The sequence below is a fragment of the Mastigoproctus giganteus genome, chromosome 4 (genome assembly GCF_048544385.1).
Source record: "Mastigoproctus giganteus isolate SK-2022 chromosome 4, ASM4854438v1, whole genome shotgun sequence".
NCBI lineage: Eukaryota > Metazoa > Arthropoda > Arachnida > Uropygi > Thelyphonidae > Mastigoproctus > Mastigoproctus giganteus.
This window is the reverse complement of record NC_143578.1, coordinates 75,656,996-75,683,823: the sequence shown is the minus strand read 5'-3', so window position 1 is coordinate 75,683,823 and position 26,828 is coordinate 75,656,996. Positions and strand designations below refer to the sequence as shown.

At 33.2% G+C, this 26,828-nt stretch overlaps 1 protein-coding gene across 4 annotated transcripts in view; it reads left to right on the top strand.

Moving 5' to 3' along the window:
• The first annotated feature begins 232 nt into the window (after nucleotides 1-232).
• LOC150086843 (dual serine/threonine and tyrosine protein kinase-like) overlaps nucleotides 233-26,828 on the top strand; it is a 130,332-nt gene continuing 103,736 nt past the window's right edge. For all 4 annotated transcript variants that reach the window (XM_090371620.1, XM_090371618.1, XM_090371619.1 and 1 more), the window contains exons 1-5: nucleotides 233-456; nucleotides 5,133-5,332; nucleotides 12,002-12,130; nucleotides 19,483-19,680; nucleotides 26,015-26,394. In XM_090371620.1, coding sequence (XP_090227746.1) covers nucleotides 333-456; nucleotides 5,133-5,332; nucleotides 12,002-12,130; nucleotides 19,483-19,680; nucleotides 26,015-26,394 — 1,031 coding nt within the window. In that variant the 5' untranslated portion in view covers nucleotides 233-332. The remainder of the gene's footprint in view (nucleotides 457-5,132; nucleotides 5,333-12,001; nucleotides 12,131-19,482; nucleotides 19,681-26,014; nucleotides 26,395-26,828) is intronic.

Below are 26,828 nucleotides of genomic sequence, written 5' to 3'. Positions count from 1 at the left end.
CAGGTATGAATTAATTATAAATAATTACCATCAGTTGCAAAGAATATATATAACTAAATAAAATAATAATGTACTGTGAAATGCTTAGAGTAATTTACTGTATGGTAAAATATAGTGTGGTTTGTGTTACGACCACTAGATGGGGCAACGGAGTTCAAATCAGCTGACTGAAATTTATAACGAGAGTACTGGTAGCGTGTGTGTCATGTTTTTCTCAAACGTAATATGTGGTGGTTTAGTCGTGTGTCGAACTTTGTATCACTTTTGGTGAAGTGTGTTGACAAAATGAAGTTGAGGTAGTGAAGGCTGTTTTACGTATTTTGTAACTTAAAATGGCAGGAAACTTGCCATATGAGTTCTCAAAGTTTCGCAAATATTGCAAACACCTTCGTCGTATACTAAAGGATACAAAACAGTCAATTGGTGATATCATTAGAAGCGGATATTTTAGCGAAGGTTGGTAAATACGTTTTCGTGGTTTATGTTTTCCAGCAAAAGCTATCAAAAGTTATAAGGTAGCTGATCTTTTATATTCTAAAATAATAATAAAATATAATTATAAACTATTTCAAGTGATTCGTCATAAACTGTAGTAATTATAATAGGGAAGCGTTAAGGAAGGTGTTACCATTGTATTCTGTATCTATATCTTGTGTATGTTATTATTATTATTATTAGCCATATGATGCAAGGAAGCCTGAGGCTTATGCTGCACCATCCAAAAAAAAAAAAAAAAAATTCTCGAGTTACCCAGAGAGAGAGAGAGAGCAAGAGTCAGAAATAGAAAGGAATCGCCAAGAAAGAGAAGAATGATGATATCCAGCTCGGGACCCTCCGTGTGCCAAGCCCATACTCACAAGATGTGAGCCCCTGGGGTGTTCATTTAGATTCAGAGAAATTATTTGATAAAGTTAACTTAACCCATGATATTTATATATATGTGAATGATTGGAGCAATTTTGTGAATGATCAGAATCATTCACAAAACCTTGGATCTCGGTGGCCTTTCAGTATGAGGATCCTTGTAAGTTTTTGGATTCCTTCTATGTTCAGAGATGTGGCCTTGGCAGGTCAACCCCAGTGCATTTCCTGTATTGGCAGAGAACTTCATTCCTAGTTTTTAAACATTCTTAGAAGAGCCTCCACACAGTACAAAAAAAACTCTGAATCATGTTCCACGGGAACTACAGAGATTTCATCTTCTCTTAATAGTTTTCATTATTTCACCACATTTAAAATTGAATTGGAGCAAATCGAAACTCTTGTTCTTTGACATCCAGCTTGTAAACTGCAGCCATTATCAACTCACTGCAGAATGGAAGCCTCCTCAACAATTCATGCTAAGGGAAATGGACCATAATCTGCCACGCTGGTCCATTGCGGGTTGGCAGATCAACCGTATTTAGCAGTCAGGGGCTTGAACCCCGGTCTACTCAAAGAGCGTGTGCTACTGCACTCCCGCTCCTGACCACTCGGCTCCGGAAGAGGACATCCAGCTTACTAGATCTTAAAAGTTTGCCCACAGATCTGTGAACAGAGATTCCTAAATTGTTTCAACTTAAAAGAAACACCATGCCCATGTAAACTTTTGTTGTTCATGCTGCATATAAAAATGTGCATATCACTGACTTAATATTATTTTCTGTAATATTTTAAGGATTTTTAGAGTTCCTTGAAGTTCCTATTGTTTAGAGTTCCTGTAATTAGTTATATTGACTGAGTAGAGAAAACATAAAAATATTTTGGTTTGAAGTAAAATTTTTCACATTTTATAAATGAAAAGCAATTTAATATCAAAGCTGAATGAAAAGAACTGGATATATTAATGATTTTCTGGAACTCAGTACCCATCTTAATGAATTAAAATTATAAGATAAGTGGCAGTTGGTACATCAGTTCCACAATCATATTAAAATAATTCAAAATAAACAAAGTCCTCCAAAACAAACTTTGGTTGTTTTAAATTCAGCTAAGAAACAGCAACAGCTTTCACTTTCCTATATTGGTAAAATTTAAAACATTTGATGATATATTGTACATATCATATGCTGATGAATTATAGTCTTTGAATAAAGAATTCAGTGAATGATTGCAAGAATTCATAAGAAACAATATTCTTAATATCTTTTCCCTGCTATTTGGTGCCAGTGTTGACTTGTTCCCAATTATATGCAGGTATAGTAAAGAGAAACATTAGCAGTTTCATTATTGGAATTCTTAAGAATTCTATCAGTGGTGCAGATCATATTTTTAATTTTCCCCTACTCTCAATAAGGTACATACAGTTGGTACATTATTCTAGGATTATTACTACATGTATACAGTATGTTGTACTTTTCAATATTAAACTTCATATATCATTTCTCAGTCCATCTGGCTGATTTTTCTAAGTTTTGCTGCAGCATCACACCCTAATTTTTATTATTAACTACCTTTGCATCATCTGCAAGCTTTGACATTAAACTTAATGTCTTCATCTATATAATTAATAAACACAGGAACCCCCATATAATATAGTACTTCTACAACATGGTTTTGCTCTAACATGATTGATAAATTGTGGAAATCCTCACACAACATGGTACTTATATAACACGGTTAGAGAATTTCGATGAACCTCGCATAGACAGGGCATTTTTGTGTGGGGAAAACCCTGCTATTATGTTGGATGTAATTTTTCAACATTTCCACTCCTTTTGAATCCCCACTGTTGACTTGCTAGTCAAAAAAAAAAATTGAGAAATCCTTGTATTTTATTTTGTTGGGAAATCCTCATGTTATGTTCTGTGCTATTGAACTTGTGGAAAAATCTAGATTTCACTATTGGATAGCACACCAGGCCATCCAAAAGATTTAGCTCATCCAAATGTTGAAGTTATGTTCCTACCACCACAGGTGTACTAGGTTAATACAGTTTCTTTCATTCAGCCATTAGATCAAGGCATTATATCCACCATTAAAACTCATTACATCAGAAAATCGTTACAATGGATTTTGGAAAAAATTGATTCCAAATCTATTGAAGTAATGGAGGCATGGAAACATTTCTCAATTATGGAATGTATCAGAATCATAGCTTTATCATTGTTGAAAGAAGTAAAACCGTCAACATTAAGTGCGTGTTGAAAAATGTATGGCCAAGAGTCAGTTCATTCAGGAAATATAGCTAAAGTGGCAGAAAACAGAATCGGTGCGATAGTAGAACTTGCTAAGTTGGTAGGAGGAGAAGGCTTTGATGATATGACTACTGAAACCCAGTTGATAGAATTGCCCTCCTCCCCACACTGGGTGGAAAAGGCCTGAGTTCGTATCCTGTCAATGAGGGGATACGAACTCGGGAGGAATTTTTATGGGTTTTTTTCACAATGTGGCTAAGTTAGTCGGGCTCAGGCAAGGGTAGCATGGATTTTAAGTCTAGCAAAACACAGAAAATTGACCTCAGGACACGCAATTTATAGAATATACGCAGAGCAAAATGGCCTTAGTCATCAGTGCTCCTAAAAAAATTAAATTAAAATTAAAAAAGATATGATTACTGAAGACGTTTAAGAATTACTGATAGAAAAAGGGCTGGTAAAGCTGATTTGGTTTAAATGGCATTGGAAGTAAAACCAAACCAATTCAGAAGATTGATAGCGCAGATGAAAATTCTCAACTTCCAAATTTTACGCTGAAAAGCATACGGGAAGGCATAAAGTTAGCCGAGAAATTAGAATCTTATTTTTTTGAATGCAAATTCTTAAATGAAAGGAGCCCAGAGTTCAAAAAGGAGCTTCAAAAATGCTTAGTTCCATACGATGAAATTCACAAAGATTTATCAAGCAAAAGCAAACAAACTCAGATTACTGATTTTTTTAAAGAGAGCAGAAGATATACGAAATCTAGAATGGTGTATTTTTGCTAGCTTTTGAAACGTAACCCCTTCCTTTTTGTACTTTTTCTTAGTCCCGTATAACACGGTTTTGCACTCTGCTAGCATTCGTACATTAGTAAACACTCTAGATTCCGAGCGGTGAGGTCGTTCACTGTGCGTAAGCTGTACAAATATTTTTCGCTGTGTATTTTTATTAAAGATTATTTTTTAAAAACGTTAAACCTATATATGCAAATATGAGTGGAAAGAAAAAATGTAATGGCATTGAGTGTTCTTGTAGATTCAAACATCGAACGAGGTATGAAAGTAAGGCAGGCGTTGTAAAATGATATTCGATGTTATAAAGAGATGTATGCAGATAAAAAGAAGAAAAAAAACTGCAAACTAAGCTTATCAGTTATTTTTCAAAATAAAAATACAGTACATACTTCACTTATATTCTTTTGGTATGTACATACTGCAATAAAAATCATTTGTTCTGTACTTACTAATATTTTTCATTTTTATCATTTTAGTTTCTTTTTTTGCAAGTACTTCGTGTGCATCAATTTATAGTAAACAAACACCTGTATATTTTTGCAACTCAACCCATATAATCAAATTGTCGGAATGCATTACATTAAAATAATACTTCGATCAGCACAGTTTCGCATAGCGCGGTATATTTTTGGCACGGTTTAACCGCGCTATGCGAGGTATTCCTGTAAATATGTATTGGATAAGTGTTCATAAATACTTTAACCTAGCAAAAAATATTATGGATATTTGGCCATTCATTGAAGATCATGTAGTTTTACAATAGTTAGAAACAAGTTTGAAAGCAATTTCCTCATAAATGAATTGCAAATACGTTAACGGGCAGTGGCACATATAGATCAGTTGGAGCCCTAATTGCTGTGGGATTTTGGGGCACCCTACTGCTAGAAAATTTTGTGCACTTGGGTGTATTTTTAACTTCTTCAGGGCATTTAGGTAGATACCTAGTGTGCCTATGTGTAAACATGCCACCTGTTGATAAGCAGAGATTCCCACCAGAAAGTCACATCATCTGAAATATGCAAATAGTACCTGTAAGTTAATACTTTGATCTTAACTGAACTTTCCCAGAATTGATAATTTTAAAACTATTCACAACTTTTTAACAAAAACAGTACTATGCCAAATAAACAGTTGAGTTTGTATGCTGCTAATAAATAAATTTTTGGATTTTATATTAATGTTGATAATGCTACATTCAGTTATTTTGTTTTATTTACAGAGCAGATATCAAATATTCAGTTGAACAATACAGATGAATCAGCAGTTCATGAAGTTATTTATAACCCTATTGCTATTGTGGTTCTTGGGCAGAACTTTTTTGCCAAAGCTCACGTTGTGAATGAGTTGTTAAGTCAATGTCTTTTGCCAACTGAACATCAAAATTGTGAACAGGAAGCAAGGTTACTTCAATGGCGAATGGTAAATGTTTTGCACCTTTTTTTTTTTTTATTTGCACTTTATTGTAATATTTTATTACTTTCAGATATGTTTGATTTTACTTAATCATTTTGTCAGTTGGGAGGATGAAGTCTAATTGAAATGCTTTCAACATCTTTTAAAATCTTTTTTTAAATACATTGCTGATAACTGCTCTCAACAGAGAAGTTTTTATTTTTGTGCTTATTAAAAGAGTGTTGCTGCCTGTGACAACTGTTCTTAAAGTATTGCCATCTCATTTGTTATTCAGCCACTCCCTGAGGAAAGTAGGTAAGCACCATATATATCAAAAAGTGGAAAAACAGCTTTATAAGAAATGTCATGTACTACTTTAAATTTGCAAAAATTAGAGGTAGGATAGCAACAAGCAAAATGAATGCCATGGAAATATTATATGCTTAATAGTAGGAACATGCTGTCCATTTGAAAGCATTGCAAATCTACAATGTGGTCCATTGTAAATCGATCATCCAAAATCATTTTAAAAGCATGGGATGATTTTTCCACATCTACAGAAGTAACTGGGCAAAACTTTTGAAGGATGGTTCATATTTCTAATTGAATTTTCTCCACCTCTTCAGTTACTGCTCAAAGAAAGTTTCCTTGTTTTAAGTTCAGGTATAGAATGAGGTAATCAAGAAAAATGAGTCATGATTAACAGTGTATGTTTTCTAACCAAAGAATTGGAAAGAATTACCTTTGAAATAGCAATACCAATATGCAACATCCAAAGTATTGACAACTTTTTTTTTTTTTAATATAGAATCAAAGTTTTTAATATGAAACAATGCTCACATAATCATCTCTTCCACCTTGTCAAAATAGTTCTGCTGTCAGAGGATGGCTAGTTTGTATACCCTTGCAAAGGGCTGTGCATTTTGGGGCTTTTATGCAGATTGTTTTTACACAAGAATTACCTTTATTAACTTTGTCAAAATGCTCCAGAACTGTTTTGCATTTTCTCTACCTCATCAGTTGCATTGCTCAAAGAATGCCCGTATCTTTTAAGTTCATTTATAGAATTTATATATCCAAATAATCAAAAAGAGTTGCCTTAACAGCATTAATAGCTATTAGCATCCACAGTATCAAAAGCACTGACAACTTTTTTTTTTTTTTTATAGAATCAGTTTTCGGTATAAAATTATGCTGCATGCACCACATTCTCTACTTTATCAAAACTGGCTCTGGCGAAAGATAGTCCAGGTTGTACATCTTTTTAAATAGCTATGCACATTGGTTTGTTTGTTATTTGGTTTTTAGGAGCATTATCAGCTAAGTCCATATTGCTCCAGGGATATGCAGTGGTCATTCCCTGACCTTTCCGCATCCTCCGTATTCGGTGGTCACAGGCTCGAACCCTGGTCTAATCAAGAAGCATGTGCTACACTCTGCTGCGCCTCCCCACCTGGCTACAGAGGCACCATGCGCATTGGAACTTTTATGAAGATCATTTTTACATAAAATTAACTTTATTAACTTTACCAAAATGCTCCAGAACTGTTTCTACAAAGTTATGACAACCATGTTAAGCAAGTAGTGTGGATCATGTTTGTATAGAAAAACATGTAATGCAGGAGTTGCTTTATCATATACAGAGTAGCATTCACTAACAGAAATGCAATTTTTCGCCATGGATGAATTCTTTGTTTGGCCATAATAACTGCAAAGAATCATTTGCAGATCTTGCAATTGTGAACTGATTCACATTTTTGAGAACCTTACAAGCAAGCCAATGTGGACAAGAAGGTGCTCCATCTGATTTCCCGTATTCCAAATGTGTACTATAATGGCCACAAGCATCTCCTGTTTCACAAACAGATCCAGATGCAACTTTCTCCGATATCTTGATGAAATTTTGTAAATAATATCATCAAAAATATCATTAAGATAGTTCTTATTTAAGGTAGACCTGTCTCGAATGTTTTAATTTATGCAATATTTTTTTTCAAAAATCAGTTTAAAACTGGATTACTTAACTTATTGGAAGGCAAGACAATGATCTTTGAAAAATTACTTTTCGGTTCTTTTGATGTATATGGCTTGGTTAAAAATGACTGATTTAGCAGTTTTCCTGTGTTTTTTTTGTTTCTTTTTTGCCCTAATGTACAATCTTGTTTTTACATATTGATCAATCTGTAATTTTTTCTGCATGTTACATTCTTTTCACAAACAACAAAAAAGACAATATCTGTAGTGAACTCTTTCCTGTAAATGGCAGTCTGTGATTCCATAACTTTAGCAGCAGATTTCATTTTTGGCATTTTGAACAAATATTTGTTCTACATTTGCCAAAAATATTTGCCATACATTTTTTATGGCATAACTGAACATTCAAGATTAAGGCCTAAAAACTGCAAATTAACAAGATATGCAATGCTGCTAGTAATATTCATGTTATATGCACTAATGAATAAAATGGATATAATAAGCATTTGCATATTATATTCATTATATTAAACATCTAATTATATACATATAATCTGATGTCTAATAATGAAAGTTGGTAAAATTCAAAAAACACTCATAATGGATTGTCATAATCACACGCTTCTTGATTAGACCAAGGTTTGAGCCCATGACCACCAAATACGGAGGATGCGGAAAGGTCAGGGAATGACCACCGCATATCCCCGAAGCAATATGGCCTTAGTTGCTAATGCTCCTTAACAACAAATACAAGGATTGTCATAGCAAGATTCAAAGTTCAAGCAACACAAAATTCTGACTATAGCTTGAAAATTTTAATTCAGAAAAATCTATATATTTATTTTTTATTTATATTTATTTCTTATTTATTTATATTTATTTCTTACCTCCACTTATCAGTTGCTCTTCCATGATATACCATTAGTAACTTTCAGAGTGGTATCTTGCATATGAATCCTGAGTTATTACACAAACAACAGTTTCACCAACATAGATTACTTGTTTGTGCAACTAATAAACAGCAGTGGAGAGGTCACTTCTGCCTTCATAATACATTTTTAAAGTATTTAGTGCAATTTTTCCTGACAAGAACCTAGAAAGAAGTAATGCAGGCTTTTGTGTATGTATGCATGCATTAGTGGATGACAAGCTGCATATAGCCTGGAAATTGAGCAAAACATCTCATCAAAGTACAAAAAAAATATGAAACAAACCCTAGTGTTGTTCCTTAGTGTTATAGTATGCAAGCAGTAATAATAAAACTCTTTCTTTTTTTTATGTCACTCACTTATCTATAAAAGGAACTGAGAGTTGTGCATTATCAAAGTCATGTATGAACATAAATACATTACCAGTGCAGTTTAAGTAGTAACAGTGATATGTTAGACAATGCCAGTATGTTATTAAATTGATAATACATTTAAGTTGTATTTATTATAGGCCAATTTGTATTGATGGACTTTCACATATTAAATTTTTGTTCTTTTCCTAGTTTTTTTTTTTTTTTTTTTCCTTTCTTAATTTCCCAAGATTTTAAGTTTTAAAATTCATTTTGTCCTGATTGTGGCTGTCAGCTTCTGGGCACCTTGGTTTTGAGCCTTATGAATTCAAAACGTGAAGTTAGTTAGTTAGGGCTTAGAGTACCTAAATAATGACTGCCTACCAAGGGAAAAGGTCTGAGTTTGAACCAGTAGAAATTTGGCTTTTTTTTTTTTTTTGTTTGTTTGTGGAATTTTGATTTCTCTACATAAATGGAAGTATAGTTTGCATCTTTGGGAAGGTTTTAGATCAGTATCAATATCACAGTTCCTTCTCATATAAATATGTATTAGTTTTGGATGTTAAAAGAAGTTCTTTCCTAAAAAGAACTTCTTTTAACTTAAGAAGAGGAGAAAAGAAAACTCTTGAGGTAGTTTTTTTTTTTTTTTTTAAATTAATTATTCTTTCTTCTGATGTTTTGTGTTTAAACTTAAGATGTATAAATTGGTTAGATAATTCATTAATAGAGCTCTACTCTCTTGTCTCATTAACACATGCTTAACAATACATGTTGAAAACAAATGTACACAATTGTTTACCAATTTTGCTGCTGAAAAAAAATGTTTTTTTCTAAAGTTACTTCAGTTATGTTTTTTACTGAGGTTTTTTTTTTTTTTATGGAAATGATAAATGTTATGAGAAATTTTATAATTACCTTTTTAATGTGTTTAATGCAATTTTTCCTAATTTTTTATGGCTTTGTTGCCTGCAAATTAGTAATTTTGTTTGAATATATGAAACTTGTTGAGAACATAAAATATTCATTTAAATGGAAAGCAGTCGGATGATTGCTTCAGCTGATATGGAAGGAAATTTATAGTCAGTCAAGAAAGACTGTGAAGCCTGTAGATTTCTAAGGTAGGGAAGAATTATAACTAGGAAGTTTTCAGTATGTAAAGAATGGACCACCAATAAAAGAAAAGAGGAAAGGCAGTTAATGCAACTCAAGGGTCTAGTTTACTTATGGAGGTTATCTGAAATGATAAAATATTTTATTTATTTATTATTTATTTTTTTTGAAATGTGCTTATTTTACCAGGGTTACTGGTGTTTTTGTGTATATTTGTGTTAATTGCAAATTAGTAAAACATGTGGTTATTTGTGGCCACTTGTAGTTTAAATATTGTTTATAGAAATGAGATCTGTTTTCTCTGCCTTATTTGAGAAAGAGAGAGTTTTTATTTGCCTTGAATTTTGTAAATATGAAATTTGTTAAAATACAGTGGTTTAATTTCTCCTTTTAGAAATGCTTAGTGTATTATCTTAATGCATTCTTTCATCTATACAGTCAACAACAAGAATAGAAATACAAGCTCCCTAAGCCTGTTTATCCAAAAGGGAAGCCTTGCATTAAATGCAGACATTGTTAAAATAGCTTCTTTAAAAATACTCTGTACTGAAAACTTCAAATAAGGTGGAGAGTGCTATCAGGAGCTAACATTCTTTTATAGACCTTTGATCTGCATTTTAGTTAATTGTCCTTACCCATGTTTTTTGTTATTTTAAAGTATTGCAGTTAACAGGAAGGATACATTTTTATTGTGTTCTTTGTGTGACTACTGATTAAAGTAATGTATTGACACATCCCACTCCCCATAAATCTGTACTTATAAAACTGAAAGTTTTTGAATATTTAGGCATTACTTGAGAAGTCAAAAGTCAAATCTGCTACAAATATTCTGTGCATTAAAGATGAAGTATAATAATGAAAATAAGTATAATAATGAAAAATAACTAAAATAAAGTGTAATAAAGTAAAATAAAAAAGTATAATAAAAAAATTTAATTAAGAATAAGTAAATCACTAGAAAGGCAAAGCCAAGTAAATAGCAAATGCAAAGAGAAGTAGGCCATACAAATAGCAACAATCGAGGGGTGGGAGGAAACTAATCTAAGAATTAGATTATTGTAGAAGTTATAGGTTCCTAAAAAAAAATTTGAATAAATTAGTTGAGGCCAATATAGCAAATGTAAAGCCAATTTTGATAAATTTAGACCAGTGCCCCATCAATGTTGCTAAACAAAGTGAAGTATGTCTAACATAGGAAGCAGAAAATGTACCACATTCCCTTCCATATTAATGATATTTCATCTTATTTTAGAAATCTATCCCTTCATAATATTCTTATTCTTAAATTAGTCTGCCCCCCCCACAACTGTTTATATTTATTATTATTATTTGTATTTGCTCCTTATTTGTTCACTACCTTTCTGTTAACTTATCCTTAATTTAGGTATTGAGGTGCATGTTTTTGGTTCCTGGGAAAGTTTTAGTTGCAATTCCAATTCCACTGGCTCCCTTGAGTTCCCACTCCTGCAGAAACATCACTGTTCATTTGCAACCGCAACTCCAAGTCTTCTCTTAATTCCAGAATTTATTTAAAATATTCTTTGGGACCTTTCTACTAAATATCATTTCAGTAGGTTAACTTATATCCCTTGTGTAATTCTTTTCCCCCCATAAAAAAGACCTGCTGCATAAATTTCACCTCACATCATCATCACATAATGAGATTTTTGGTAAACAGTTGAGTACAGTATATAAGTTTTTAACTTCTGATGCACATTATTTGATAATTGAATACACTGAGATCTGCTGTACCTTTATGTAGCTGCCAATAAAAATATTAGTTGTTACCAAAATAGATGTCAGTTTTGCTCAAAGATGCATGTTATTTCCATGGGTTAGGACTATTATACCTGTATGAAAAAATGATTGTGAAGTAGGTATGCTATTATACGGCTTCCACCACCACCCCTGTCATGTACAAAAGCATTAAAGAATAAACAAATGCTATACTTTTTAACTTGATGCAGGATCGAACTTTTATGCTTATTTAAATAAATTATTACTTTGATAACTTAGCAGAATACATATTTCAGTGATTTAAAATTTAGATTTATAAACATTTAAAACATTTTAGCTTATTTAGTTCATTATGTAAAATTCGTACTCTGTTACTCAGTACTTAACTCTGTTAGTAATTCTGCTATTGTTAAATTTCATTATTTGCTATTTAAAGGTTTTTGTTATTTTATCTGTATTTTTATAGTGTATTTTATTTATCTTTATGTTTGGTTCATTTTAGGCTTTTTGGCACGTTAGCAATTAAGGCATTATGTGACATTGCACAGAAGAGACAACTTATATACTGTTTGTTTGTTTTTTTTTTTTTTTTTCAGGTAAAGATTACATTTGGAGCTCAGACCCAGGTAACTTTGGCATTACCTAATAGTTATGAGCTCCTGGAGCACCTTGTTGCACATGATCATCCATGGCATACTGTTCCAGTAGCTGACTTGGAGTTAAAGGTATAACAAAAAGTGTATATCTGCATGCACATTTATTTTTATTTGATATTTTGCCTACAGTATTTAACAACAGTTTATTCAGTGTAAATATTTCTTTTACCACCTGTACAGAGAATAACATTCTTAAATTATAAGTGAAAACCTCCTACCTTTTTAGTAGGACTGTTAATCTCGCAACACTCAACAACGAATGATTATAATATAAACTTACCCCACATGCATAGTCATAAATAAATCAAGTTAAAATAGCTATTAATTAAAATAATCATGCCTTCAACTCTCTCATATCACGTCAAGGGAATCGGAAAGAATTATGGAAACGGCGGCCACCAACCAACATCACAAGCCATCATGAGAATTGAAAAACAAACCCACCATGTACTTGTGCATGGAGGTTATACCCAGGATTACTAACAGTCCCACCATCGTGAAGGTGCAAGCAGAGGATTTGGCTGTCACAGACCGTCCGGACTTCGCCGAAATTGGGTCCACTTAACTTGAGTGTCACCTGAATATCAGTTCCATCAGCGTTTTAGAGTCCCAGATAGCAAGTAAAGCTTGTCTAGCATATCTGAAAGAATGTCTGTGACAACCTCAAGGTTTGTACAAGAAATTTAATCAAATAAAATATTTCATTTCTGGGTAAATTTGACATGTTTAAACAAATTGTTTGATCATTGATAAGGTCCCATATTATGTCAACATGTCAAATTTACCCAGAAATGAAATATTTTATTTGATTAAATTTCTTGTGATTTGATTAAATTACTATTTGCGCATGAATGAATAGTAATTCATATAAATTTATATAAATAATCTCATGTCAGGTGTCTTTAATTTTATATAAAGCAGGGGGGGATATCATTCGCAAATCACTTTTGTACTTCTTGTGAACATGGTAACAAACGAATAAGGTGGTCTCTTAAAAGAAGTTAAAAAGTGGTTTTAAAGTTTAATTTATGTATGAATTAATTTATTTGTTTCATTGTTTTTAGAATTTTGCGACAATTGTTTTTCAATTCTCATGATGGATTGTGATGTTGGTTGGTGTTTTGGAGGTTGGTGGCCACAGTTTCTGTAATTCTTTCCAATTCCCTTGACGTGATATGAGAGTTGAAGGCATGATTATTTTAATTAATAGCTATTTTAACTTGATTTATTTATGACTATGCACTTGGGGTAAGTTCATATTATAATCATTTGCGATTGAGTGTTGAGAGAGTAACAGTCCTACTAAAAAGGTATGAGGTTTTCACCTATAATTTAAGACTATTATAATAATAGGACGTATTGGGCTTCATAGTCCCTTTTGATTTGAATTACAGAATAATATGTAACACTTAAGTTTAAGTTATATAGATAAAGGTCTACATAACACTAGAAAGGTTATGAACATATAAATCTGTACATTGTCTAGGTATATGATGATAAATTCTGAACTGTTAATACTCCAGCATGACCACTAGGTCAGAGGAATTTATAATTAATCACTTTGACAATGAACACAATTAACTATTTATCAGTCATGTGGGATTGAACCACAGTTCACTCAAATGCATATGCTACACCTTGTACTTGACCATTCAGCTACATTGGACAAAAAAAAAAAAAAAAAATTCTCTTTATACTCTGGCATGATACCACTAGGTCAGAGAAGTTTACAGTTAATCATTTCAACAATGAATACAGTTGTTACTGCTCTTTGTCACATTGAGTTAATGATATTGAAAATTCCCTAAAATAAAACTGATAAACTGAAAGTAACATAGTAATAGTAATAGAGGCATGTGATGTGAGAAAGCAAGTGTATGAGCTTATGTAGCATCAGCCAAAAAAATTCACACAACCATTCCCTCTAAATGTTTGTCCAGTTCCTCCTTGAATTTATTTAAGCTATTAACTTCCACAACGACAGATGGAAGTTTGTTCCAGCAATTAACCGCCTGCTGGATAAAGGCAAATTTCCGCACATCTGTTCTACAACTGTCTTTCCTCAATTTGAATTTATGCCCCCTCAGCTTCTTAATCTGAGCAAGAATCCCATCAAAATTGAGCCTGCTCAACCCATTCAAAGCCTTATACACCTCAATCAGATCATCTTGCAGGTGCCTAGTCTCCAGCCATTGCAATTTGCAGAACTTAAGCCCCTCTTGGTAAGAGATCCCTTCATTCCCCTCACTAATCTTGTTGCCCTTCTCTGTACATACTCAAGCAAATCTACATCCTTCCTAAAATGAGGCCTCCAGACCTGTATGCAGTACTCAAGGCATGGCCTGACCATTGCCTTATACAAAGGGATAATCACCACCTTTTCACTGCTAGCAAAATTCCTGTATATCATTGATAAAACCCCATGACCTGCTCTTGCAGCCTGTCTTCATTGCTCAGAAAACTTCATATCTGACTGCACAATTACTCCTAGGTCTTTTTCATTTTCTACCACCCTAAGTGTAGTACCACACAGTTGGTACGTTCCTCTGGGGTTACATCTACCCATATGCAGTACTTTATATTTGTCAATGTTAAACTTCAGTTTCTACTTCTCAGCCCATCTACCCAAATTTTCTAGATCCTGTTGCAGTAGCACACTGCCATTACTGTCATTAACAACCCTGCCAACCTTTGTATCATATGCAAACTTTGACACTAAGCCTGATATACCTTCATCAATATCATTTATAAATATACAAAACAACAGTGGGACCAACACTGAACCCTGTGGAACTCCATTAATAGCATTAGTCCACAAAGATCAGCACCTATTGATTACCACCCTTTGTCTTCTCCCACTCAACCACCCTTTTATCTATTGTAGCAACTTACCCTTAATACCATTCTGCTCCAATTTGTACAGTAGTATTCCATTTGTAAAATAATTTACAAATCAATATTTTATATCAATATTGATGTCAATATTCTATGTTGATATTAATATTTTACAAATATTGATATCAATGTAGAATGTATTGAGCGTCACAACTCTCGTTCATACTATCTAAGTATGAACGTAGTATTCCATGTTCTCGTTCATACTATCTAAGTAGTATTCCATGTGCAACAGTGTCAAAAGCTTTTCTGCAATCCAAGTGTATGATATCAAAATTATTTTTTGCATCCAGTTCCTTTTGTAACCACATCATAGTATCCAATCAAATTTATCAGACAAGACTTTCCCTTAACAAACCCATGCTGTGTCTGAATTATTGCTGCAGTCTTGTCTAGATGATCCTGCAATGCATCTTTAACCAGTGACTCCATTATTTTCCCCTTAACAAAAGTTAAACTAACTGGTCTGTAATTATCCGTGTCACTCTTCGATCCCCCTTTGTGAATTTGGGATACATTTGCACATCTTCAGTCCATGGGGACCTCCCCTGAGTTCAAGGATGCTCTCATAATTATGGCTAAGGGGTTGCTTAGTTGCTTTGCCGCCTCCTTTAATATAACTGGATAGATCCCATCCGCCCCAGGTGCCTTTTTTATGTTTATCTTTAACAATTTCTCCTCCACTTTCCTCTCAGTTATTACAAAATCATCTAGCTCACTGCCAGAGTTTAATTCACCTCTGGCATTCCCCTCCCTGAATAACTCCTCATGTGTGAATGTAGATGCAAAATACTCATTTAGTTTGTTAGCCACTTGAGCAGGATCATCAACAGTGGATCCATCAATATCCAGTGGACCAATCTGATTCATCCCTTTCCTTCTAGAGTTTATATAAGTAAAGAAATCCTTGCTGTTTTTCTTAGCATCCTTTGCCAAAGATTGCCTTTGCTTTTCTAATCTTCTTTGTGACTTGATTAAAGACTAGCTTATATCTGCCATAGGCTTCTGTGTCACCTGATAATTTATATGCATCCCATGCATTTTTCTTCACTGCCACGAGTCTCATTAGTTCATTTGACAACCATTTAGGCTAAACCTTGAACAGTATTTCTTAATAGGTATGAAACATATTAATCATATTGAAAAATACAAACATAAAACTCATACTACAATTTCTCTTTTTATTCCCATCTATTATATATATTCAATCTTTCCAGAAATATTGTTTTAGTGGCTACTTCTGACAAATGCTTTTTGAAAATAATTGAATTTTGCTAGTTCAAAACTTTTCTATTTTGAGCATTACAGAATTTGTTTGCTTATCATTACATTATTAAGCTGTAAAGCTTTCAGTTATACCCAGTGACAAATGGAAAAGGGATTTCCTTTGGTGAATTACTGGTTAATTTCATAAATTGAGGAAAACAGCTGCTCACAGACATCCAAATATCATATCGTGAATAACGTTAAGGCTACCTTCCACTAAGATGAAAATGAATTTGGCAAAGCAACATTGCTCTGTACTTCTTAATTAAATCCTCAGATCTCCTGCTCTTAAAAGATAACAGCTGCTCAAAAATTTAACACAAGCAGAAACACCGAGAATTGCTAGTAGAACTCCTTTCATCTCTTTCTGCATGTTTGTGTTTTTTTCAGGACAAGAAATAGGCAAATACAAGATGAGGATATTGTGTGCATGCACACATGCTGACATATGTTATAAAATAATACAAATACAGTGGCATACAAAAAAACTGCATCACCTTAAAAAAAGTAGCATTTGTAGTGAAATGTATAAGATATTGTTTGATTACAGTCATTGTTTGTTGCAAAGTAAAGGTATTGTCAGATAACACTTCTATTGTATCAGACAGTAATTGCAAGGTATTGCATCAGCCATTTCTATAAATATGGCATTGGAAGGGTATACGTGCTTTGTATACGAAGGATATAGTATCCTGTTTTGCGGAGGTGTAAGCATGGCTCCATATGTTCAGTTGACACCAAGAAAAAAACGTTGACCCAACAAATAAGGAAGAAGCAACTTGCTTGAGTAAGTTGCTTCTTCCTTATACATGTTTCATGGACAAAAGAGCAATGGGACATCGTCATCTTTTCTGACGAATCGAAATGCAACCTGCATGGCTTGGATGAGAAGCGATATATCAAAAGACGAAAATCAGAGGCATACTTTCCTGACTGCATAACACCGACTGTAAAGTTTCCTGCCGGTTAGATGGTCTGGGGATGCATAACAAGCAAAGGAGTAGGGCAAATTAAGTTTATTAATGGAACAGTGAATGCAGAAACCTACACTGCTGTTTTGGAGAAGTGCCTGAAACTTGTTATTAGGGATCACTACACAGACATCCAAAACTGCATTTTTCAACAGGACTCAGCATCTTGTCACACAGCAAAATTGGTAAGTTTTATGCTATTTAGATTTAATGATGAGTTTGTCTTATCTCACAAGGCTTAAAACATGCACTAATGTTTTCTCTCATTTTTCTACCTTAAGGTGTAGTCATACCTCAGAAGTGCTGGCCAGTCCAACATTACAGTGTTCGACTGGCCAGGCAACAGTCCACATTTGAACCCAATTGAAAATTGCTGGTACATAATGTCATCTAAAATTGCTCAGAAATAAGATTCAGCTGCAGGAGAGCATTGTAAGGGTATGGTATCACGAAATTGGACAGCCGTATATCCAGAAGTTAACTCTATGCCAGATCATCGCAAGGCTGTAATTTCAGCTCGAGGAGGAACAACAAAATATTGAGAACTTATTTTGCTAATTTACAACATAATACTATTACGTTAACTTGTGATTTCAGTTTGTACAAGTAAATGCAATAAAACGTATGTTTGGTTGTCATGATTGCATTTGCATGATTTCTCATATTTCCAGGGGCGCCTCCGTAGCCAGGTGGGAAGGAGCAGCAGTGCATAGCACACGCTTCTTGATTAAACCGGGGTTCGAGCCCGTCACCACCAAATATGGAGGATGCGGAAAGGTCAGGGAATGACCACCGCATATCCCGGAGCAATATGGCCTTAGTTGCTAATGCTCCTAAAAACCAAACAACAAACAACATCTCATATTTCCATTAATTATGCATTTTACCTTTGGGAAGATATTTATGGCAATTAGGTATATCAGGTGGAGTCTTTTTATTAGATTTCATTCAGAGAGATATATATTCCATCTAACAAATGCATTTCGAACATTTCTGCAACCCACAATGCAGCACTGCAAAACACATTATTTGCAAAATTCACAAATGATGCAGTTTTTTTGTCCACCACTGTGTGTGTGTTATGCCATCTCTTTCAACTCCTAAGTTTTGAAGATGCATATAGATTTTCAGGAAATTTATAAATGTCCTGTCTATAATTATAAGAAAATCAAATTAGAGTAAACCTTGTAAACTTTGGCACAACCTAAAAATATTAAGAAATATTTCTGGAACTTACGTCAACAATTTCATTTGTCAGAATCCATTCATACAGGACTATTTTATCTTCCAAACATCTGCCAGAACATTTATAAAGACCTTATTCAATGTGAGTTTCCATGCAATATACAAAATCAAAGCTTCAAAGTTGTAATATAGCTAAAGTTATCTGTTTTGTCTGAGTGTTGTAATTGGAAATCTAGGTATCCAATGAGAGACCCGTTAGTCCCAATACAGGCTGTCATAGTATTCTCATTTCTCTTGGAAAATGGAACAGTTAATCTTTTTGTGAAGTCATCTGATTGAAAGTAGTGCAGTACTAAAATAACTCATTGCAAAGGCAAGTTTTTTTCTCAGTGAGAATTAGACAATTGCATTATTTTTGCAGTTCAAATCTTGCTGACTGAACATACAGATGTAAAGACAAAAGTAGTCCTGAAAATATCTTATTTCTCTGAGGCCTTATAGCTTTCGTTATATTATAACTTTGAAATTTTTTCTCTTAGTGCTCTCTTATTTAGTAACTTAGTGTGAACTGCTCCTCTTGCAAATTAGAGCACTTTTGCGAACCAGTGACAGTTTAATATCACTTTAAAACAGTTGAGAGAGAGAGAGAGAGAGAGAGGAACTGCTCAGGGTGGGGATATATAGCTGTAAAAATATATGCTTGATTAAATCTATGGGTTTTGTCAACATTATAACTAGTTGTACAGTCTATCATCAGTTGCATGAATAAAGTAAAGAAAAAACCAAATGTTTGTAAATGTAAATAACAATTCAATGTTACTACCTTTCAGTCATTGCAAATGTTTACAAATGTGAATAAGTTCATATCTGTAAACTGTTAGGGCTTTATGTTGATTGAAATGTCTTCTCTAAAACTGCTAAACCACTAAGTATACTTCTCTAAAAACTAGAAAATTTTAAAATCCAGCCTCTTTCAATCTTGGGGATACCAGATTTTAGAGTTTTCTTTGTTAGTTTTAATTCTTAAATTGTTAGAGATCATTATTGGTAATAAGTTGTAAAGAGAAAATAAAAACAGAAACAATTAAATGATAATTTTTTCAGGGAGATATGCAAGATCCTGCATTTGAAAGTGCTGTGCTTGAAATAAAATTGCGTCATCTTCTTTTACGTGATGATGTTCAAATTATGGTATCACCTACGAACTGTGCAGCTAGCTTTGGTCAGGTATTTGACGCATGTACAGAAGGTTGCAATCCCATTTTAATATATGCTGTAGAAGATGACACACTTAGTCGTAAGGTAAGGATGGAGAATTATAATTCTTTTGTGTATTTTAAAAAAAAAATAATAATAAATAAAAATAAATTGTTCTGTTTTTGAGATGAAAGAGAATGGTAAAATACTGTAGTAGTCATACTTTGACCTGCAAATTTATAATCATGTACAAAAATTTGCCTAAAATAGTTTTATCACCAGTGCCTTGTAACTAAAATTAGAGGCAAGGCATGGTAGATACCAGAATAGCAACAGTGATTTTTTCCAAAAAGAAAATAGAGAGATTGTACAAAGTAGTTACTGTATGGCTTAAATGTTAAAGCAGATGCATTGATTACACCACTCTCTGTATGGTTTGGGAAGGTTTTAGATCAATTTCAGTATGACAGTTCTTTCCCATATAATGTTTGTAAACTAATAGCCATTTTTAATTCAGTTTTTTATGCTGAAATGTAATTTTTTTTTTTCTATCGCATTCCATTTTTTCACAAATGACATAAATTGATGTCATGAGTTGTATTATTGAATGTATTAAGTTAGGAGTAAATGACAACACTTCCTGCAGTCATTTTCTTGACTTGAGAGCTCCAGCAGCAGTGTTTATCATTGGGAGCTCAGTTTATTTTTGAGATTATTGTGTCAGATTTGTACTGAAAAGTGAGTAAAATATCTTCACACAATTATTTGAATGATCTGAACTTATTTTATTATATTTGTGGAAGTTATGTAGTCCTCAAGCAAGGACAAGATATTGCAGAATTTATAAAAAAATATGTATTGTGCTTATTTGGGAGATCCATATAAAGTTTGCTGAACCTGTGTTGACACATTGAGACTGTGAGAAAATGGTGAAAAGAAGGCTATGCTATTTGCAATTCCCATGATTTTCCAGGAGTCTGCAAACCACTGTGATGGCTTTTTTCATTGATTAGTTAATGTAGAAGGATACAATGCAAAGAGTAAGAAGGGCATTATGTGTCCTAATATTCCAGCTCCCACATGGAAAGAACCTGCCAATTCCATGCTCTCCACTTATATTGGAGGGTGTAGCAGCAGCAGCAGAGAGTGCTGAAAGTGAAGCGTCTAAAGGTGAAACTGAAGTCTACATGCCAGGAGACATTGAGTCAGCCCTGAGCTGTTTTCACAGCATGAATTCAATGATCTGATAAGAGATTTAAATTGGCCAAAGAATCTCCAGAACTCCTTTGGTTTTAGACTTAAGTCAAATCTTCTTGCTCATTAGAAGTTTTTCTCATGGTACAGACACAGAGAACAAGAGCTAGTCCCCTACTTTTTATGGTTTTTGCAGTAATATAAATGACTTAATGAACTATTTAGGAATTATTTACAATCCTACACAGTGGAGACGTTTTATCAACTCGTCAAGGAGGAGTTGATAAAAGTGTGTTTGTTCCACAATGGAAATAAATATGGGTCAATTCCAGTAGCTCACTCTGTGCATTTGGAAAAAAACATATGTGAGCTTGATGTTGAGAAATATTAAGTATGAAGAACATGGTTTGTTGGACGGTGCTGACTTTAAAGTGATAGGTATGTTACTTGGTCAGTAATCTGGCTACACAAAAATGCCTCATTTTTTATGTGAATGGGACGATTGGGGAAAGGGATGTGCACTGGGATATCAAGGTTTGGCCAAAGAGGGACAGTTTGTTGCCTCTACCAAAGAACATAGTTCATAAACAACTGGTAGATCCCAAAACTTAGCTCTACTCTTGCACATAAAACTGGGTTTGATGAAGCAGGTTGTGAAAGCTTTACCTCAAGAAGGTCCCTGCTTCAGCTACCTTTGTACTAAATTCACACTGATCGTCCAAGAGAAACTAAAAACAAAGTATTTTTGTTGGACCTCAAATTCACAAACTGATGAGAGACCAAGATTTTGAGGGAACTATGAATAAAAGAGGAAAAATTCATGGATTAGCTTGAGGTCTGTTGCTAAGAACTTCTTAGCGAACAGCAAGGATCCAGACTACAAGTATATAGTTGAAAGTATGTTGGCAAACTTCAAGAAGCTGGCCTATAATGTTGAGTATCAAGGTACATTTTTTACACTCCCACATCGACTACTTCCCAGAAAAGCTAGGATGTGTTAGTGAAGAACAGGGTGAGAGGTTTCACCAGGATGACATGGAAATGAAGTACCAGGGGAGGTGGAATATCAACGTGCCGACCTGGAGGCCGAAGAGGGTCTGTAAAGTAGAAGGATCTGCAAAAAAATTAAAGAAATGAAAATTTGACCCAACGTATATCAGTTTTTAAAATGAGAGGTGAGATGTTTTAGTGGACTTTTTACCATACTACCTGTTTTTAATAGTGATTTCAACATGTATTTAAATATAAAAGTCTGGTAAAAGTAGTATTTTGTTATAATTTCAATGCACAGATTCTGGCAAAATTAATAAAAATTTGTGAAAAATCAAATTTTCTTTCATGATTTTTGAAGAAACCTAACGTGATGGAAACAAATGGAAGTCATTTTCGAAATGAGCATTAGAAAATGATTGAGACACCCTTTTCTAAGGAAACATCAGTGAATTTTTTTAAAACTGCAGAGTATTATTATAAGCATTTGAGAAAAGATGTTTTAATTTTATTACCTACATTTTTTTTAATAATATCAATATAGGGTTATTGAGTAATGTCTAATTTACTAGTTGGTATTGTCTAATTATGGATTTAAAATTGCATGCTTATGGAAATCATGAAGGTAATTTGCACTGCATTGCACTTATAGCTGGGTGCCTCCGTAGCCAGGTGGGAAGGAGCAGCAGTGCGTAGCACATGCTTCTTGATTGGACCAGGGTTTGAGCCCATGACCACCAAATATGGAGGATGCGGAAAGGTCAGAGAATGACCACCATATCCCCGGAGCAACACGGCCTTAGTTGCTAATGTTCCCAAAAACCAAATAACAAACAACAAACAGTCTACAAATGTATAGCTCCAACTAGTAATTGTTGCTTGCACTCGTGCCACACTTCACATGACCATGACCAGGCATTCTTTGTTTTCATAGTAACGTATTTAAGCTGATGAAGAGCTCCTCAACCTGAACGCTTCTGTATTCATTTGTTTTAATTTGTTTGTTTTTGCTTTAGTTTACCTTATTAAAAGTTTTACATCAAACTATTTGTTTTTCTGTTTGTCCAGATTAAACAGAATTTTAAACTTTATATTGATTTAACACAATATACTATAAGATAGTAAACTAATCATAAGGAATTGTGGGAGATGTGGTTTCTTTCGTTGGTAGTATTTTACTTTATTTTATCTTTGTTTATTATTAGTTATAATTTTTTATAATCCTTTTGCCACAGCCGAACAGTGCGATACATATACATTTGCACCCAGTCCCCCTACTAACATTATGTCGCACATGCTCACTATGTAAAGGCACGTGAGCCAAACCACAACTAAATATAAATTTTGAACTGAATCACATAAATTAATATTATACTATTTTGTAGTCTACAAAAATATACCTATATAAATCTGAGTGGGTGCCATTACAGAATTTTTAGTGCGAACCCCTGGGGTTTGCAAAAATTAACACACACACACACACACACACACACATACAAATAACTGATATTAAATATTAAATCAAAAGTAATGCCAGTAGCATGGCAAAACTGTTGAACGAAAAATAATAAATTAAACATAATAATTAATAAAAAGGGAGGGAGAAGAAAAGGTAAGACTGAAAATTGTAGCAGAAAATCAATTTGATTTAATATCAGTTATACATTGGGCATAATGTGGAGGAATGTGCATTTTTGCTGCCTCTAATGATAGCTTTATATTTATTTTCTTAATTTTCGTACCATTTTTTATTTTTAACTACTTCATTATGCTAATATATATATAAAAAAATGTGAATTTTAAAGTGCCGTGAACATTTTCCGCCATAAAAAAGCATGGGCGTGGCTAAATTATCTTTCCCAGTCAAAACAGCACTCAGTGGGTGGTGGGAGAGGGGTGACAAAATCGCGAGCGTGGATGTTTCTCGCTAATCCTTGTTCAGTATGTGTTATGTGCTTGCCATGGAAGGTTTCTTCGTTTGCTTTTAATTTATATGCTTATAAATTGAATAAATTTATCAATTTATTAATTGATATGCTTACAAAAGTGATAAATCTACCATTTTGCAGTGTAAAACAGACTTTTTCGAGTGTGTTAATGGAAGAAAGTGACTTTATTTGGACAAGTTCTTTCTAACCCATACAAAAATATGGCTACGAATAACAAGGGAAATGTGAAAATATCAAAGAAGGGGATGACATTGGCAAATAAAATTGAGTTATTAGACAATTTCTAATGGTGAAAGTGTCTTCTCAGTGGCAAAACAATATAAAATCAACGAGTCAACGGTATGATCATTCAGAAAATCGGAAGAAAAAATCCGCCGTAGTGTCGGTGAAAACGCGCTAATTGCTTCAAAAATTTGCTCTGTAACTCGTGATGTTAAATTAGAAAAAATGGAAAAAGCTTTAAATCTGTGGATAGAAGACCGAACTCAAAATAAAATTCCCCTTTTCATCATTCGTGAAAAGGCAAAAACACCTTTATCAACACTTTAGTGAAACTGGTGATAGAACTGGCGGAATAAGTTTTTAAGCTAAAGCAAAAGCGCTGGATTGAAAGATTTGTTTGAAATTTCTAATAAATATTACATTTAATATTAAATTGTTTCTTATTTTCATTTCGATGCCTTATGCTCGCATTTCATTATGTACTGTCTATGTACATAGTCATATTATCAAGGTACATATAATGCATACATAGACAAAATTTTAGACAAATTTTTCTTATATATTTCATACTTTGGAATGGAACCCCTTTATTACTATGGGAGCCATAACTCAGTATTCGCATTTTCGGTATTCGTGGCATTTCTCAGGAATATATATATATATATATTTTTTTTTTTTTTTTTTTCTTGTCATACCTTGCTTATTCATTTTTTATTTTTCCATCAACTGTCTTTGACTTTAAATTAGATTTAATATATATATATATAATTATTTTTTTTTAATAGACATTATCCGTATGAATATGATATATTAAATGACTATGAACCAGAGCTATAATGCTCAATATGTTCGTTGATATCAATATTTGTAAAAGAACAAGAGAAGTTTACCTCAATATAAACTGGAGAGTATCATATAGAAGTGTTCTACATATCATATTGAGGTAAAGTTCTCTTATTCTTTTACAAATTAGATGAGTATGGAGTCAATAATTGTCTGGAGAAAGATTAATGCAAAACGTCTATATCATATATACACTTTTACTATGCTATAAACTTCCGGTTTTTGGGCCTGCCAAGTGCCCATGTGTCTGCTAATATTAGGAAATTTGACCTGCCCACATAATGGGTTAAGATTATGTTTAATGCTAAAAGAAAATTTTCAAAAAGAAATAATGCTGTTTTGCAGGTTATGCAATTTAATTTATTTTATTTAATTTATTTGTGTTTATTGGTTATGACCATGCTAGTTTTTTGCATTTGCTTAACTTTAAATGATATTGAAAAACATATACTTCTATAAATCTATTACAGGACTTTAATTCCTTTAAAATGTTGAATCTATAAAGTTTATACACTTGCCTGTTCTTTACATCTAATTTAATTGCGAAACAAAATTAAATAGAAAAATGAAACATTTTGTACTCGTGTGACACTTTCCTTTCAATCACTTATAAATCATAGCCAGGCTATGATTTGTCATTGAAGAAACTTGTTTCTTCAATAATTTGTTCTGCTAATATGTTTGTATATACTGTTATCCTTCAGACTGTGTGTCTTAATATTTTCTTAATTTTTGTCTTCAATTCCCCCACCTTCATCTTTAAAATGGAAAGCCATATCTGTTCTCAAAATATTCAAAATTTGTAATGAGCTTAGTATTGTTATGCCTATACCACTCTAGATATGCCTAGATATGCCTATACCACTCTAGTCCTCATTGCTGCCACACAAGCAACTACAGTTATCTCCATCTCAAAGGAAACTGAGGTCAGGAGTGACTTGATTTTTCTTTTTTTGGATGATGGTGGCTTTTATTGCCATCACACATGTATTTTTCTGTATCAGATTTTTTTCAGGATAAAAAACCAGTTTTCCCTCTGGGGTGAGAACTAAACGAACATAGAATACATGTAATTTACAGACACTATATAGTGAAGTTTCATGTCATTAGCTCTCTTGTATAAAATGAAGTACTTTTGAGTAAATCACATTTACTCCATAATATTTATATGGCATTAAAACAAAGTATTTTAAATGGACCAGTAATTAATTTAAAAAAAAAAAATTTATTTTATTTTTTAGGAAGTTGGAGAACTGATAGAAATAAAAAAAAGAACTCCAAAGCTGCCTTTTTTTTTTGTTTGTGTACGACCCCATATATCAGATCTTACGGAATCAGAACAGCATAGTATTTCATTTATGCGTCCTAGCGTGCTTTCTTGGAATCGTCCGCATTCTTACCAAGATACATCACCTATTCACCATTATTCTTTTAGAAGAAGAAGAGATTCGTATGATGTGCACACAAATTCTACTCAACCAACTTTATACCAGCAACTCTGTGGTATGGGTTTTCTTAGTACATTATCACCAGATATTAAAAAGAAACTACGACAAAGGCCTAGTGGAGTTGTAGAGGTTGAGAGTGAGCTAATAGACAATCTTGATGAATTTCCGAGAAGGTAAGGTTTTCTTTAATGTGCAACAGAAGATAAAAATTATACATAAAATAATAGAAGCCAGGGCTACTCTGATAATATTTTATGTTAAGTTTTATGTGAATTTAAATACTTTTATTGACTTCTATATAATTCACATTGTGAATCCATAAATTTAATTTCTTGGGCTTCTGACAGCAGAATACCCACATTAAAAATATTTCAAAACTGACATGATATGAATTGAAACTGTATCTTAATAATCATTTTGTATTAAAATGGCCAGTTTATTATGATTAAAATAGTGATTCAGAGAGTCTACAGAATGCAGTTTCTTTTAATTATTTCCCAATGAGATGTTCTTACAAGCATTGTAATGATGACAGACAGGATGTCTGTATTAAAATTTTATTTTAAAATGAAGCTTCTTAACCCTATTTTCGACATCACAAAAAAAG